Source organism: Cheilinus undulatus, linkage group 5 (genome assembly GCF_018320785.1).
Source record: "Cheilinus undulatus linkage group 5, ASM1832078v1, whole genome shotgun sequence".
In the NCBI taxonomy this organism is placed as follows: Eukaryota; Metazoa; Chordata; class Actinopteri; order Labriformes; family Labridae; genus Cheilinus; species Cheilinus undulatus.
In genome coordinates, this window is record NC_054869.1 from 43202046 (window position 1) to 43219940 (window position 17895).

The 17895-nt window shown below is 38.5% G+C and overlaps 1 protein-coding gene across 4 annotated transcripts in view; it reads right to left on the reverse strand.

Moving 5' to 3' along the window:
* Window positions 1-67: 67 nt before the first annotated feature.
* vps13a (vacuolar protein sorting 13 homolog A) overlaps window positions 68-17895 on the reverse strand; it is a 71939-nt gene continuing 54111 nt past the window's right edge. For 3 of the 4 annotated variants that reach the window (XM_041787591.1, XM_041787590.1, XM_041787593.1), the window contains 19 exons: window positions 17690-17861; window positions 16829-16982; window positions 14675-14821; window positions 14344-14425; window positions 14157-14226; window positions 11893-12007; window positions 11660-11773; window positions 10774-10919; window positions 10609-10690; window positions 10102-10215; window positions 9766-9841; window positions 9398-9561; window positions 9217-9262; window positions 8986-9109; window positions 6710-6824; window positions 3283-3368; window positions 1473-1596; window positions 1295-1369; window positions 68-1197 (listed from right to left, as the gene is read on the reverse strand). In XM_041787591.1, the coding sequence (XP_041643525.1) occupies window positions 1147-1197; window positions 1295-1369; window positions 1473-1596; window positions 3283-3368; window positions 6710-6824; window positions 8986-9109; window positions 9217-9262; window positions 9398-9561; window positions 9766-9841; window positions 10102-10215; window positions 10609-10690; window positions 10774-10919; window positions 11660-11773; window positions 11893-12007; window positions 14157-14226; window positions 14344-14425; window positions 14675-14821; window positions 16829-16982; window positions 17690-17861 (2057 nt within the window). In that variant the 3' untranslated portion in view covers window positions 68-1146. Of the gene's footprint in view, window positions 1198-1294; window positions 1370-1472; window positions 1597-3282; window positions 3369-3625; window positions 4065-6709; window positions 6825-8985; window positions 9110-9216; window positions 9263-9397; window positions 9562-9765; window positions 9842-10101; window positions 10216-10608; window positions 10691-10773; window positions 10920-11659; window positions 11774-11892; window positions 12008-14156; window positions 14227-14343; window positions 14426-14674; window positions 14822-16828; window positions 16983-17689; window positions 17862-17895 lie in introns of those variants that run through there. The other variant, XM_041787592.1, reaches the window with a different exon arrangement.

The window sequence follows — 17895 nt, forward strand, 5'->3', positions numbered from 1 at the left end:
TAAAAATTAATAAAGATTTGTGTTTGAGATTTTTAAGAATACATGAAAAAAGGGCAGATAGCACTCAAAGTTTAAACACATATTTTATTAAATCTTTTGAAAACAAGGAGGAAACATAAATCCACCGCAGTGAGCTTTTTTCTCCCTTTAAGCATAAATGACAGACGTGACAACACAAACATTTAGTAGCTGTGATGCACCCCAAACCAAAGCAAGTGTTAAAATACTCCTCATAGTAAACAGCAGCTGATCATTATTATCATTTTTCTTTTAAATATATTTTTTCCTCTGCATAATTCAACAATATATTTGGCATTGCATATGTGTTGTATAAAAACATAAAATTCACAAAATTACAATCTGTAATGCCTCAATACAGTCCCTTGTTTAAGGATGAATATATACAGAAAGAATGCTTCGATCAATATACAGCAGACTAAGTATAAAAATAGCATGCGTCTCTAAATCACACACTGAACAGTCATATTTTGCAGAAATGTATAAAAAAAGAGAAAGAGTAAAAGAGAACAGACACAATATTTTCAATGACATGCGTTATAAAGCTGGACCTAAACTTTAATTTCCCTTGTACACTTGTAAATTTCTGTCCAGTAAAATTTACAACAATGTTAAATGTGCTACAATAATTATGCTCGATTTGGCCTCCATGTTGTTCAGGATGCATCTACATCATGTGTAGGAGTGTGACTGGCAAACAGAGATATGGCAGTAAAAGGCAAAGTGAGATGAATCCATTTTCACCAAATTCAAGCAGACAAATGACGCGTTAGAAAACAAGACTGCATGAAGTTAAAAGTTTAAAATCAATGGTACAGCATGTGTGGAGAAGACATAGTGCAAACAGAACAAAGACAGTGAAGTAAGTGGTTCATTGTAATCTGAATGTCTATGTTAATGGATGTAAGTCACCAGCTCCGGCGATTTATAGCACTTTTTTTTTTTTTTGCATGCATGCATACACGCATACCACTCACTCAGCCTCCGACATACTAACAGTCCACATACAGCTTTATTTGTTTAAAGGTAAACAACAGTAGCATGCAGTATAGAACAAAGGCACTGGCTCACACACATGGGCTTTGTGTGCGTGTTTCTTTTTGTAGCATTTCTCACTTGTGTGGTTGCTCAGTATTTCGGTAAACTCTCTCTTGCATCTTCCAGTTTGGCAAGGACCCACTGAAAAAAAACAAGAACAGAGATGAGCTGGAGTAAAAGCAATCATATTATACAATACATATTATAAACCATATGTTATAGTCCAAAATAGACTTACTTTGGCAATCTCTGGAGTTTTAAAGTTTATTATCTTTCCAAATTCCTTGGCATGGAAGACGGATTTCACTCTTTCCTGCAACCAACAGATGAGATATTTAGAGCAGACACAAAATAATTGTTTTCAACCAGATTTTTTTTTTAATTATTGATTTGAACCTCATTTTAAAAGAGTTAACCTTGGCCTCGATACGTAGACGGCGGTTCTCTACGATCATTGGATCCTTGGTGAACTCTTCAAACAGATACTGCCACTCACAGGTCAGCTGGCCAAACGTGCCTTTAGTCACAAAAAATATTCCCCTAGGAAAGAAAGAAAAAACAGTTGGAAGAAAATGTAGTGTAGTTCCTTGAGCACCCACTAGAGGCTGGATAGAAAAACCAATAAATCCCCACTTGGTCCAACATTAAGATGCCCTTTTCCACAGCTGAAAAAAAACATGTTTTTCTATTATTTATTAGTCTTTTGCTTTTATTTGATAGGACAGCTGTGAGGAGACATGGGGGGAGAGTTGGGAAAGACATGTCAGGATCAGGACTTGATCCTGCAAGAAGTGCATTGAAGACTGCAACCCCAGTATGTGTGCGCCTGCTCTAACAATCGGGCCAAACTGGTGCCCAGAAACAAGCATGTTTACAGCCTGATGTGAAACCACCAGTTTTTGTCTCTGTACCTCACTTTTTTGTTGGTAAAAATGTAACCTTGCAAAGCCGATGGACTGGCCAGATCCTGTCATCAGGCAAATCCATCTCACAAAGCTCCAATCTGAATCAACGGTGCCAAATCTGGCCATTCAGTGTCTTTAAGCAGAACGAGGCAGTAGCTACAAGCAGGGTTTAGTTGTACTGGGAGAGGGTAGCAATGGCTGCCCCCAGAGTAGTGTTTAGCTCAGGTGTAGCTACAGTATGTTGGCATTATTATCAGAACTGGACCACATTTCTTTATTAAATGCAGAGCAAAGAGCACTGAAAGCTTTTCATGACAGAAAAGATGTTCTCGATCCTTTCCCAACCGACAGTACTTCAGCAGAAGTTTGCGATAGTTTCCAGAGGGGTTTACTTGTACTCTAAGCCGGTGTATAATCGCTGCCGCTGGTGTAGCAAATAGCCCCGATGTAGCTATAGTATAGTGACAGTTTTATCAGAACTGGATGAAATTTTATTAAAAGAAGAGCAAAGAGCCACACCAAAAGCCTTGGCAGAGGAGATGTGTTTGCACGTCTCCAAACTGGCCTTGGCATGAAATTCATCCACAGACAAACTTCACTTCTCATAAACTACGGCTGTGTCTGTCTACCGAGCTAAGGTCACAACCATGTGAAGTCCAGTGCACTGGCACCAATGGAACTTTAAGAAAACATTAGCTCTGGCTTAAAATATCCTTTTAAACCCCTTTGATTTACACTGGGGGCTAACGTAGCGCTGTTACAAAGTAATTGGGGCATTTTCAGTGGTAAGACTATGACAACAGACAGGCTTGTCATTGCAGAAACTGTGCGGAGGATTGTGGTGTTTATTAAACTTCAGTGCGGAGGCTTATAATATTTTTAACTTCATAAACAACTGCAGCATTACCTTCACAATCTGACTCAAAAGAGACCTTGCTCATCTCCAGTATGCTCTCACTGGATGTCAGGCTGCAGAGTTGATTGCCTAGAACTCATGTGATGTCTTAGCCAATCAGATAGTGTTGTGGGCGGGACTTTGAGGAGAGTGTAAGAGAGGGAGAACAGAGCCAGACGGGAAGAAACATGCAGAGAAGCCGAAGTAGTAAACTTTTAAATTAATCATATCGTTGATCAGTAAAATAAAACATCGACACCAATAATCTGCAGAATGCCAAATATCTGTGTTGAGAATCGGCCAGGCTGATGATTATTGGTTGACCCCTGATTAACATTAACTAGATATAGTGTGAAACAAACAATTTGTCCGGACAGCAACAGGAAGAAAATAACAGCATGTATAAAAGAGCTCAACAATACTGACCTCTTGGTGATCATGAGGAAGTCAGAGTCATTGACCTTGGCATGAGCAAAGTATCTGTATTTGGCAAAACGTCCGTTCTCAATTTTCTGAGGGAGGAGAGGGAAAAAGTGAAGAAACAGCATGATTTAAAAACAAATGTCTGGTTGAAGCTGCAATATGAACTCCTGGATGTCTACATTCTTTAATAATTCATGAACAAGTGTGTATCAACTGTATGCTTCAATAGGGATGATCAGTCATATTTGCAAAAACAGAATAATCTTGTCCGCAACTTAACTTTGATGAAACAGGATAATGTGGTGGGTAAGGAAGAAAGAAAAGATGAAACAGGCAGTGGCAGGGACAAGTTTAAAATGCAGACATTTTATTGACAGACAGGAGCAATGAATGACAGAACAAGAAATCAAAGATATGAAGATGGAACAGAAAATTTAAAGGAAAAACTGAGCATCGAAATGACATTAAATAAAAATCTGAAGGATTTTTCTTAATAATGAAATAATGAAATGACAGAAAATGGAAGAAAAAGTTAAATAACTATACTTCAAATAAAGAAAACACAAAATAAACGTCAAACAACTAAAAACCATGAAAGCAGGTTTCTCAAACACCTTAAACTTCTGTCTTCCAAAAGTGAATAATCTAACAGAGAGATAGCATTCAGACTACAGATGAAGCACCAGAGCTAAACCACATCTGCTGGTTCTATCTTCTACACTTTTGTCCTCATCAGTCTCATCCTGCGAGTCAGACCTAAGCCAATCACTGTACGCCTTCCTCCTCTGTGGACATGAGAGGAGAGAAAAGTCAGAGCACACAAACCAAATATTAGAACCTGATCTGACTAAATTATCCAAGGAACTTTCTTTCATTATTCTAAAATCACCACCATTCTACAGGTTAAATATCTAAAGACACTATTGCCCTTTGTGAAGGATCTACATAAAACTTCAAAACTACATCTATAGAGGTTGTTTGCAGTCATGATGTATTGAAGTCAGATGGGGGACAGGAAGTGAAGAACACTAATGAGTAAACAATAGCAATGGAGGAAGGTTTGTACGTTAAAGCTCAAGTTAAACCTGCAAGCTGCAGTTATCATCAGAAAACTTCTACATAGGCTCAGTATTCATATCATTAGTGCTGCTGAAAATAATCAATTGCATAATGCATCTGAGACGATTCTGCATTGATGCAGAGGTAGCTCATAATTGATGCAGACAAACGCTGCTTGTGTACCTTCCCCCTGCACCTGAACTTATAGTAAATACTCTAATAACAACCTGTTTCCCTTCCAAACATGGCTGGTTTCAATGCATTTTAAGGGTAGTCTATTTTAGATGGCGCAGCTTTTCTGTCTTTGCAGTAGCGCCAGACTAAAAGTAGCTCAAAGCTGTTTTCTTCCCAGTTTGAACAGCTGGCACAGATGTAAACAGCACTAAGCATTTTGATAGTGCTTCTCCATGCAGAGATCACTTCTTGCCCTCCATCTGAAGATCTTTGCTGTGACATGACGTAATCTGCAAACAACCTATAGATTATAGGTTATAGGTTATAACAGTACTGGAACTATGCCACAAAAGTTCACAAGCTCAGTTTTTAGGACATGTTCAAAAAAATTATCTGTCTTTTCTGGTTTTTGAGTACAAGCATGGATTAATCAAACTCTCTCAAATGTAAACAAAGTCAAATGAAGCAGCTTTAATAGAAGCCTACAAACAAGCATTTACCAGAAACCCTAGTAGAATTGCCATTATTGCTAATAAGTCAACAACACTTTTAATGACGTATCTATCTACTGTAGGTCTAAAGCTCCGGACGCAGATCAGTGACAAATTAAAGCAGAACTTTGAATAAAACTTAGTGTGAGACAAACATTTGTATAGTTAAAGAAACTTAAATAAATTCAAGGCTGAACAGTGTGACATATATGAAATAAGGCCTACATTAGAACATGAAGCTTGTGCTGTATTGTACTACTGTACTCTTAGTTTTGACTAGGGATACACGATATGCGGATAATTACAATTTCATTTTAGCCAATACTGATATGAACACAGGTAAATATAGTTAAGACCTAAAACTTCAAAAGGACTATGGCAGCATGAATGGTACTCTTTTCCTGTCACTCTAATCATCTTCAAGCACTAACACTCCTACAGAGTTTGTCAGCTTCCTGCAGTTAGCTCTTGTTTTTTGTCAGAATGTAGAGATCAGCTGTCAGCGTCTCTCTGCTGCATGGAGTGTCGTTCTCATCCTGACTAGGAGCAGATCTCTGGGACATCATGCCACGTTCCATCCACCGCTGCCACATCACACCACAGTCCGGGAGCTGACTGATGCCCTGATCCAGATCTGGGAGGAGATCCCTCAGGAGACCATCAGTCGTCTCATCAGGAGCATGCCCAGATGTTGTAGGGAGTGCACACAGGCACGTGGAGGCCATTCACACTACTGAGCCTCATTTTCAGCTGTCTTAAAGAATTTTACAGAAGTTGGATCAGCCTGTGATCTGATTTTTCCACTTTTATTTTGAGTATGATTCAGAATCCAGTCCTCGATGGGTTAATGATTTTGGCTTGACCGTTCTTCTGTTATTTTGTTCTCAATGCATTCCACTGTGTAATGAATGAAGATTTTCAACTGGAATATTTCATTCATCAAGATCTGGGATGAGTTATTTAATTGTTCCCTTCATTTTTTTTAGCAGTGTATAACCTGATGCATTTGCATATTAACTTCGACTTCTTCAGATATTGAACTTGTAATTCGGGGACATTCCAGGAGTTTTGTGCATGTGTCAAAAATGCTCAAGACACTTTAATTTGTCACATTTCTGCATACATACTGTAGGGAAAATCTAAAAAAGGCATCTACATTTTTAGAAAAACAGTGCAGCTCTGACCTGAGCCTCAAAGGCATAAACTTCAACCAACTCCAACAAGCTCGAGTGCTAAAATAACATCAGCAAGAAAAAGTGACCGAAGAACCAGTGAAAATCACAAACATCTATAAATATGAAAAACACATGCTACTGTCTCTTGAATGTCTGTCAGGACATTGTCCTAATCAACAATTATTCCAATCCATTAAAATCATTAGTAATCTACTTTGAACTACAACAGGAGATGCCATTACATGCCATTCCTAACAGAAGAAATAACTGTTAAAAAAAAACAGAATGAAGTGAAGATGGGTTAAGGTTGTCTGCATGTAACACACAAATAACTCCACTAGCAAATTTTGGCAAAAAATGCTTAATTCAAATGTCTTTATACCACAGAAATGACAAAATATATGACAAATTCCAAAATGATAAGAACAAGCCCAGTTTCTCTGTTTTATTTCAGTTAAAAAGGATTATTACTCTGCTGCTTTAGCCAATGTCTGACTCTAGAGTGAGATGAAGTTAAGGTTTCTGTCCTACCTGGAGCATCTGGCTGCCGAGGCCTTCCCTCTCCTTGTATGGGCGTATGACACCGTCCTCATGGATGAAACGAGGAGGGCGCAGAGATTCAACGTCTTGGGAAGTTTCTGCTGCCCTGAAAGGAGGAAAAGACATTTGGAGACTCAGCTGAACCCTTATTTGCATGCACACAAACAGGAAAATACCATTTTGTCTTAATTAATAACAACTGATATGAAAAAAAAAAAAAATCAGACAAGACAGGTTAAATAAAGAGCTTTTGTACAGACAGTTGTCTGTTTTATGTATAATTTTATGATACTACGTTTTAAAACAAGACAATCTTTGTTTGTTTATGATGATAGCATCTACAGAGAAAGGAGGGGCGTAGGAAGGGAATGAAACCATTAAAAAACTACAGGCAAACTCTTTCATAACTACACCGGAGACTGCCAGTGCAATAAAGACACTGTTCAAGAGTGTGCCTGCAATTTCTGATATTTTAAAAAACAAGAAATTATTTAAAGTGGACTAGCCTTGACATCATGCCTACAGGTTTTGATGCTGTCAGATTTTTTGCTAGTATCACATTAAAAGAATATATTTTTTAAATTCTGGTATGGTGACATATTTATGGATAAAAGTACCAAAATTAAAAAAAATAAAAATAAAAATACAGATCTTGAGTTTTTATTTTCAGCCCAACCAGATGCTAAAAAGAGCAGCAGAGGTTGAGAGATGTAGAGAAAAAGTAAAGAGAGCAACTGTCTTAAAGGAAAACAAATCTGTGAAACAAAAAAATCAAGACCTTATTTCTTAGTTATTTTCTAAAGCAGTTTCACTTCATAGGACTTTAAACACCTTCACACATTTATACAAATATATAATAAGATCTGGATTTCTCCCTCTGCATCCTGCCTGTTTCACTCTGTCACACCTGCAGCTCTCATGCAGCATCTAATTCACAAGCTGGCAGATACCAACATTTTGTCAAGTCCCTTTAGTGTCTGATAATGATGCAGAAGTTATACTGGCGTCTGTTACAGACAGAGGCCAGAGGAAAGAGACAGCGATACCGCCTGGGCATTTGGTTTTCTGTCAGAAAAGACTTGCAGACTGTTTACAGGGAGTTTTAAACCACTGAACAATAAGTGATGTCTAGAAAAATGTCCAAAATAGTAACAAAATCAGAATAAAACAGGGAGCAGAAACTCTGAAGACACAACCACACAATGTGAAATGCTTCAGCTTTAGAAGACTTAAGCTACACTATATGCCTGAACATTACACCAACAGGGACTGTAATGACTTTCTATTCAAATACATGTACTTTAATATGATGTTGAGACACCTTTTGCAGCTCTTACAGCCTCCACTTTTCTTGAAAGGCTTTCCACAAGACTTCTGGAGCATTTTGTGGGAATTTGTGCCTTTTCATTCTGCAGAGCACTTTTGACCTCAGGCACTAATGTTGGACGAGAAGGCCTGGCTCACAATCTCCACTCCAGTTCATCTCAAAGGTGCTCAATGGGGTTGAGGTCAGGATCTGGGGGGCCAGTTAACTTCTTTCCCACCTTAATCATCAAACCATGTCTCTATAGTCCTTGCTTTGTGCACTGGGGCAGTCATGTTGGAATAGAAAAGGGCCTTCCCAAACTTTTGCCACAAAGTTGGAAGCATAGCATTGTCCAAAGTGTCTTGGTATGCTGAAGCATTAAGATTGTCCTTCACTGGAGATAAGGGGCCTAGCCCAAACCCTAAAAAAACAGCCCTATACCTTTATCTCTGTTCCACCAAACTTCACAGCTGGTACGCTAAAGTCAGGCAGACATTGTTTTCCCTGCATCCGCCTAACCCAAACTTGCTCATCTGATTGCTAAACAGATTATGTTTCCACTGCTCCACAGTCCAGTGCTTATGTGCTTCACACCACTCCATACTACATGCAGCTGCTCAGGCACCGAAACCTTGAAGCTCCTGCTGCACAGTTTATGTGCTAACATCAATGTCAATGGAAGTTCAGGTCTCTTTAGCTATGGAATCAGCAGAGCATCTGCGAGTGTCATGCACCGTGCACCTTAACAGTCGCTGACCTCGCTCTGTGATTTTAACTGCATTATTGTACTGATTATAGCAATGGATATTTGTATTTCCTTTGTAATATTGAAGCTGTGTCTTTGTTTGTCTGCATGCATCAACGTTTAAAATAATCAGACAGTGTAACATCCCTAGGTCAGACATCACAATCTAAAAATGGCATCACAGACTAGAATACACACAAACAGAAATGAAAGTACCTCTTGATCCCTTGGAAAGTGCTGCTGGCCATGTCTATGATGCCTCCTGTTGGTCTGGCCACAGCGCCGACTAAACCTTTGCCCACACCTTTAAAGAATCCTGCTGCTCCCTCCTTCTGGGCTCCTGCATAAATACACCATCAAAAATCACATTTACCTCATCATGTTATTGTTCTGACCGTTACATGTACATAATAAGACATGCAAATTCTGAATAAGAGTACAACATACCTTTAATAGGTTTGGTAACTATCCCTGTGATGCCACTGACAAATCCCTGAAAGAAAACACAACATCAGTCCCTCATACTATCAGTTCATTCATAGGGAAGAACTTTTGGTGTCAAAGGCTACTGTTACACTGCTTAATCTTTTAAATGGGATGAGATGAAACAGAAAGTTTGGGTACATACAGACACTAATCCCTTTCCACCCCTGGTCAGCCCCTCTCTCAGGCCACTGGGTTGTTTGTTCATCGCCTCTCGTCTCTTCTGCTGGTATTCCTCATCCATCGTTATGGCAGCGACACCTTTGGCCATAGCACCAGTGATCCTGGAGGCTGCACCTGCAATACCACCTAGAAGAGAGACATGAAGCTTTACAGTCACAGTGTCCCTTGATCTCCTCAATTTGTTTATTTTGATAAATGAAAAAAAAGGTTTATTATTCTCCCGTTATTATGGCAAAGAGGGGCTATTTTATTTCCATAACATAACAAGAAAATAGGTATGAAAACATAAACAAAAAATCGTATGACATGTCCATATGAGCTGGTGCTTACCTACAGCTCCTCCCACCAGAGCCTTCACACCCAGAGCCATTCCCTCCACAAACTCCTCAGGCCCCTGGATGGCTCCCTGGAAAACCCCCAAAACAAGCAGAAAAGGTCGTGACTGCTGGATATTAAACATCCACACTGGTCTAACAGCTTAATGCTGCGATTTTCTCATATTTCCAACAACTTCCTTTAACTCAATAAGATTTTAATCAGCTGGTCCCATTGCCAGAGTTATTTAGATGTTTAGTGTGTCATACTTAAATAATGAGCACAGATTTAAAAACCATGACACCCCACTTCTAACATTTAATTTAAGCATTAATTCATCAACATTCCTACCTGATAAGGCTCATAGAAAAAGGCTTCAACGCCTTCTGACAGCCCTCTGATGAGTCCAAAAGGATTTCCAAGAACGTCCAAGCCCAAAACCAACACATACATCTGTTTAATAGCCTGAAATAAAGACGCAAATAGTAGACTCAGTACATTTGCATGCACGGATAAATCAAGCTAAGTCAATGCTCTACACTTTATTGTAGGAAAACATGGCAGACCATCGCTCTAGCTTAGAGGGATATATGAAGGCAGACAACAGCCCAACTTGTGCCATGCTTAGCTTTAACACTTTTCAACTTAAAGATCAAAACCCAGCATGGAAACTGTGCAACATGTACAGAACATCTAGTCCAGTCCGGATCCCAAATGTCTAGTTTGCTTGACCAGGATGATCGTGCCGTACTGTATCAAAGTGCAGTATACTACTCATGGCATGAATGAAAGAGAGGAGTTTTGGTATGGTATGTGTGCTTATGCACATACCAAACAGGTGTATGTTTTCTGTGCTACCTGCTTGGAATAATGTCTGATGACCTCCCACTGAAGCTGCTGGGTGGTACAAAACTGGAAGGTCAGCTCAAAGAAGGCCAGTCTGAAATAAACAACAAAAGCAATCAAAGTTCTGCTCTTTTTGGTGAATGTGGTTTCTATTTAAAGATGTGCATGCGTGCGTACTTGAACACAACATCCTGTACGTCAGTGAGCGTGGCACCGATGCTCTTCAGCAGCAGGTTGAGCGACTGGACAGGAATGATTTCTTTGTCCCTCTTCTCCTTCAGGCCGTCTTCTCCTCCTGTACTCAGAGAGAAGCTCAGGTGCAGCTGTAAACACACAAAAAGGCAGCAAATTTGTTTCTGTACCGACTGAATGAAGGCTTTGTTACTGAATCATTAAAAGTGCAGAAAATCACTGGTGGTGTTTATGCACAGATAAACAATACTGAAGAAGAAAATAGCTTTTTATTAAAGAAACTTCAGACTTTTTTTTAGGTAAAACTGAGATGAAAAGATCCATCCGACTTTATAACAGCATGAGAAAATCACTGCATATAATTGAGAAAATACATACTAGGAGGGAAAAAAATCTGCCTTACTAAGTTTAAAACGTGGAAAATGCTTATGATGGTACTCAGTATTCTATATTTATCCATTTACTTCCTTATCAGTTATCATGGAACACAATATGTGAAAATTGTGTTATGTTCCCTTTCTTAAATGTAGTTATGTTTTTGTTTTTTTAGATTTTGTTTTCATTATTACATATTTACTGTCTTTTAAGTGTTGTCTGAGTTTAGATATGTTACCTTCTGGTTTAAAAGGGACATATTTGTACACAGAGGGCTGTAAGTAATGGATCACCACATATTTGTGCATGCAAATCAAAGACAAATTTCTGCATTTGCATTAAAAATAGACAAAGTATTCTCTATTCTAAAGGAAGAACAAAAATAAAATGTAATCCTACAAGTTGGATTAATTAGGAAAAGAAATGCAACTTGAAATGTAATAATCACTTCATGGCCACATTGTTTCCCACATGGAGTTCATGCTGGTCTACAAACCTTGATGGGTGATATGTGGAAGTACTCATAGAGGCTGATTGGAGAGTTGTCAGCAGCAGAGACGTGGTTTAGCTCTGTCTTTATGTACTCGATGTCCTTCTCAAACAGTTCCACCTGCAGGAATAACACCAGTACATGAGTAGGAATGTGAAGGTACAGGGTTAAAGTACATCTAAAGGCTCTCCAGTCCTGGAGGTATTAATATTACAGGAACAGCTGTATGTGAGTCTGACCTCCTGCTCTGAGTTGGTGTTCCTGGCATCCTCAGCTGTGAAAAGGTCCAGGATGGCGTAAAGGAACCCAAGATCAAGCTTCAAATCCATCTCCTGGATCAACACCTTGAAATACCTAAAGGAAGAATAAGGATATGCTTTTATATTCATGATGTCATTGTTACAGTCTTCAAAGACAGTATGAGGGTGGTCTCTAGGTAAAACATACAAATATCCATAAACTGGCCACAAAGACAACTGAAAAATTTTAAAAAGTGTGAAAAAAAAACAGATAAAAAAGGTCACAAAAATCAGCATAACAGGGATAAACAATATGAGCGTTATTAGCAGATATCAAAATTACTGCAGATATTTACGATTATATCAGCTGCAAAAACTGTTCTTGAGTACGAATATGATTTTGGAGTCTAAGGCTGGACAAATAGACCTACATCAGCTGAAGTCTTTTCTTTGTTCATCCTTGTTCCTTAAACTTTCAAGTGTGTTTTAAAGAATGAAGGTTCAGGCCTGAACTACTTTTAAAGATTTGTATCAGTATCAACATCGACTAAAAAGAATTTGTTAGTATTTGTATATCGAATATCAGCAAAAATCCAATATTGTGTATATCATCCTATCAGATACAGACAAGTGTTTACATGACCTGCTCAGAGTGCAATGATTAGCCTTGTGCTGCCCAAAGAGTGGCCCAGGGCCATACCACTACAGGTGGGCTGAAACAGGCTATTAACAATAAAAACCCTAAACATATTTTGAGCCGTGAAATTATGCTTTAAACGATCATTAAAAACGTGACTTAATGTTTTCTAAACCCCAAAACTAAGACAACACAGCCATAAGATTTAACTTTCACGTTCATGTCATGAAGAGAGCTGGTGTTGTGGCTTAACTGGTATTGGATTAACTTGTGACACTTCATTAAACATTTTACCATGCATCTCTCTTCCTGATTCTATGAATTTGTCTTTGGAGACATTATTATCGCTAGGAAAGAGTTTTTGGAAACACAAAGTACATTTAAGGAGATAAATTGAAGTTAGAAGAATAAAGGTCACTTGGCAGATGCCTGATGAAAATTAACTGTGGTGGCTCAGTAATTTTACTTCTTAACTCCACATTTAATCTAAGCATTCAAATTGAAATTCTCCGTTTATTAAATAAAATTATGTAGGCCAAAAATGTGCCTTCTATCATTGTGTTTTTGTACAACAGGTATTTGGTATTTATTCATCATATTTTTAGGGCTGTGGTTTGTAATTGTTTGTGTCTTACTTTGGGAGGCTGAGAGGTTAATATTGTTAAATAATGTTTGAAGGAATAACATGACAGCATTCAGCTAAAAAGGAAAGAAATCTAAAACGATTACTTGTCAATGTTAAAGCTAGAAAAATGATCATCCAAAGATGGGGAAAATGTAGGAATATGCATTAGGATTAGGTGGCATTCTTTTTTTTTTTTAAACTGTCAAAACTTCCCCAACTTTCACCGGGTATACGGTATTACCGCCAGCGTTTTCAAAACTACATTAAACAGGCACTTGATGGCGTGCACATGCAAGCTCAGAGAGCAGAGTGTGTGTCTCACTTTATTCATTACTTTAACAAAATGCATTGACTCTAAAAAAACACAAAGTGTATTAGGTGTCATTTTCTGGAGCACTGGAAGTGATTTACAGTTTTAAACAGTCTGGCGAACTAGCTAACATCAGGACAGAGAGTCGAATGACATCTTCTACTTTTACTCTGTTTCTGTGGCACAAACTCTTTTTCTACCTCTTCCCTCATTCCTCCCAGAGATAAAATGGTAACTAACAATCTAAAACTATTATCATACAGGATCCTGGAATGTGAAGTAATGTTATGTGTGCCTTTAAACACAAACAGGTTGGCCTTAAATATCATTTATTTCCGTGTTGCACAACAATGGGGAGCTCCGTCCAGCTGTGAGTCCACTTTATGGGAAGCTTTTGAAAAGTTAAGACTACTTTAGTGCCTAAAATAATCAACAAACACATATCAACTACTAAAATCACTTTGCTGCTGAACACACACACATATTCTTTCTGAACTATTAGAAATATTGGCTTATTACGTAGCACATCTTCATGATGGTAATCAAAGCAATACCGTGGCTATTTTTAAATTTGAGTTACCATGCAACTGCCCATTCGAGTATTATCAAACACCAAAAAAAAAAAAACAAAAAAAAACAGAGGATAAAGAAGGGAGCCAAATGAGAGAAGGATCAGATGGAATAACTCTTACTTGATGCGAGAGATATCAGAGTGTCCTGCTGTCCTGGTTACAATGCTGATATCAGTTAGAGGTTTGGGCTCTGTTAGAAAAATACAAATCAGTTATACTAAAGACTAAAAAACAGCTAAAACAGCTAAAACAGTACATATTAACAGTTCATTGAACTAAATATGCTGCACTTGGTAGAATAACAGACCTGAGTCCATTGTGATAGATTTTGGCAGTTTTACAGGGTAGAAAACGTAGGGGAAGATCGCTCCAGGCAGCTGATTCTGGATCTGCAGTAGGACAGAAAATTTACTTTAGGCCCACTCAAAAGATACAAGAGAGGAATTAGACATACATTAACAAATGACAGCAGAGGAAAGCATTTTGGATGATTTTTTTTCTGAACACATAATAGTTATATTGGTTCCTAAAAATAAATACAATAAAATGAAGTTATTGTATTGTATTGTAAAGAAAGTTGAACTCAAATTTTTGCTTCTAAATTCGAGATATGTCGTGTAACAGTGACTGTTGCTCACTTGAATACGGTGGATTTGTACTCGGTAGGCGCTTTGTCGAGGTGAGACGCTGTACTCCACTTTAACCCCAGGCAGGAAGTGCCTCCTGAGAGGAGCCTCACATGGCTCCAGCATCCGCATGTCCACGCCGTTAGGAGTAAAAACAACCTGAGGCACAATTACAGACACCACAAAACTGAAAAACTAGACCAACTACTGACTTCTACTGACTAACTACCTCTTAAATAAACTTTTGAAAACATTCTATGATATAAAACCTACATGCATAATGCTTAGAAATTAAGATGGGAGTGTATTTTTACAACATTAACTATAAAGGGTAAAGACTTCTTATGCCTGTAAACCACTGCCCAAGAAAGCTTATGTAACCTCATCAGACTTAATTCATTCTTAAAACCCACTTGAACAATTCTTGAGAAGAATGTGACAGTCACATAAGTTTTGTCTGTGATTTGTTCTTACACTGGATTCCAAATTATTATGCAAATTGAATTTTAGCATCATAAACTTTCAATTTTTTGTTTTTCAATTAAACTTGTGGATGGTATTGTGTTTCAGGGCTCTTTGGATCACTGAAATCAACTCAGACACCTGTGATCATTAGTTTGCCAGCTGAGCCCAATTAAAGGAAAACTACTTATGAGGGATGTTCCACATTATTAAGCAGGCCACAGGTTTCAGCAATATGAGAAAGAAAAGGATCTCTCTGCTGCAAAAAAGCCTCAAATAGTGCAATGCCTTGGACAAGGTATAAAAGCATTAGATATTTCATGAAAACTTAAGTGTGATCATCATACTGTGAAGACATTTGTGGCAGAGCACAGACGGGTTAGTGCAGATAAAGGCATAATGAGGAAGATTTCTGACAGAAAAATTCATCAGATTAAGAGAGCAGATGCTAAAATGCCATTACAAAGCAGCAAACAGGTATATGGAGCTGCTGGTGCCTCTGGAGTCCCACGATCCCACGATAAGGTGTAGGATCCTCCAGAGGCTTGCAGTCATGCATAAACCTACTATTCAGCCACCCCCTAACCAATGCTCACAAGCAGAAACGGTTGCAGTGGGCCCAGAAATACATGAAGACTGATTTTCAAACCGTCTTGTTTACTGCTGAGTACCGTGCAACCCTGGATGGTCCAGATAAAGGAGTAGTGGATGGTTGGTGAATGGCCACCATGTCTCAACAAGGCAGTGACGTCAGCAAGGAGGTGGAGGGGTCATGGGGAGAGAGCTGGTAGGCCCCTTTAGGGTCCCTGAAGTTGTGAAAATGACCCCGGCAAAGTATATCAAGTTTCTGACTGACCACTTTCTTCCATGGTTAAAAATAGAACAACCGTGCCTTCCAAAATTATCGTCATGCATGACAATGCACCATCTCATGCTGTAAAGAATACCTCTGTGTCATTGACAGCTATGGGCATAAAAGGAGAGAAACTCAGGGTGTGGCCCCATCCTCCCCTGACCCTGAGAACCTTTGGAGCATCCTCAAGCAAAAGATCTATGAGGGTGGGAGGCAGTTCACATCAAAACAGCAGCTCTGGGAGGCTATTCTGACATCTTGCAAAGAAATTCAAGCAGAAACTCTCCAAAAACTCACAAGTTCAATGGATGCAAGAATAGTGAAGGTGACATTAAAGAAGAGGTCCTATGTTAACACGTAACTTGGCCTGTTAAGATGCTTTTGATTGAAATAGCTGTTGTTTACAGTAAATCTGACCTCCTAATGCTGCAAATCCAATAAATGACTATTTTCAGTTCTTTAAAACCAATAAAATGTTTTGAAACTCTGTTGTCTTAATAGCACTTACGTGCTGATGATGCTGGTGCATTTTTTACCCCTTAAAATTGCATATTTACATCATGAAATATCATGACTACATCAACTGAAGACAGCCAATCACTCAGTGTAAAATGTTAGATTATGAATACTAACAAAGCACTAAGTCAACCACTTTTGATACATTTTCTTAGACACCTTCCTGAAACAAAGTTAAGGGGAAAAACTAAAGAGGATGTTGGTGATTAAGACCCAGAGTCTTTATACCAATAGAAGGCATTTCTCCCATAAGTCTCAAAAATGCAATAAAAGTTGAGAAACATATAAATTGTTTGTTACAAATTCAGATGAGGAAACCTGAGTAATTGTCTAACCTGGTAGTTATTTTCCAATTCAATTGGGTCGCTGTCCACTCGTCCAGATTCTGTGTACTCCTTAAATTTGTTCTCCAGCATCTCAGCTTCTTTGGTGCTCAGAGTCTTCCAGCGGTTCTTCTTCTTAGGCTTTAATTCCCACACCACATCAGAGCTTTGATGAGAAAAGAGAAACAGGTTTAAAACTAAAGACCTGATTTATTGTTGCATAATTACAGTGCCTATAAAAAGTGTTCAACCCCTTGGATGCTTTACCCTTTTATTGATTCCATAAATCAATTAAGGCCAATATAGTTCAGCTTTCTTGACAAAAGGCAAATAAAAATCTTTAATGTCAAAGTGAAAACAGATTTCTACAAAGTAATCAGATAAAAATCTGTGATTTGAAAAAAAATGACAGCATAAATATTAACCCCTTTAAAGTGACTGACCTAATTCAACACAGGTCCAGCCAATTTGTGCTAGTAGTCTCACAATTAGTGAAATGTGGATCACCTGAGTGCAGTGCAAGTTTCTCAAGTAAATCAGGTAAAAAGACACATGTGTCTTGAAGGTCCAGTCAGTGGTCAATCAGTATACCTGGCTACCATTACATCATGAAGACAAAAGAACACTCTAAGCAACTCAGAGAAAAGGTTATCAAAAGGTAAAAGTCAGGGAATGGATACCAAAAACATTCTGAGGCACTGAACATTATTGTGATTCCAGCCATGGTCATTGACCACGGTTGATTTATAAAACCAATAAATGGGTAAAACATCCAAGGGGATGAGTACTTTTTATAGGCACTGTAACCAGGACTTTTAAATTTTGTTTGCATTACTACAAATGTCTGAGAGTTCTATTGGACTGAAGACTGACCTTGTGATCCCAATAAAGGAGACCTCCTGGCTGGTGCTGTTGTTGATCAGAGAGATGCCGACGTTCTGGAGTGACAGGATGATTTCCTGCTCAGCCAGCTGAGCCTTCTCGCTCTCACAGAGAAGCTTGTAGATTCGCTGCTCCTCAGTGAACAACACAACACGCTGTAGACCTTTGGTTCAACACACAAATTTAATGTTAACCCA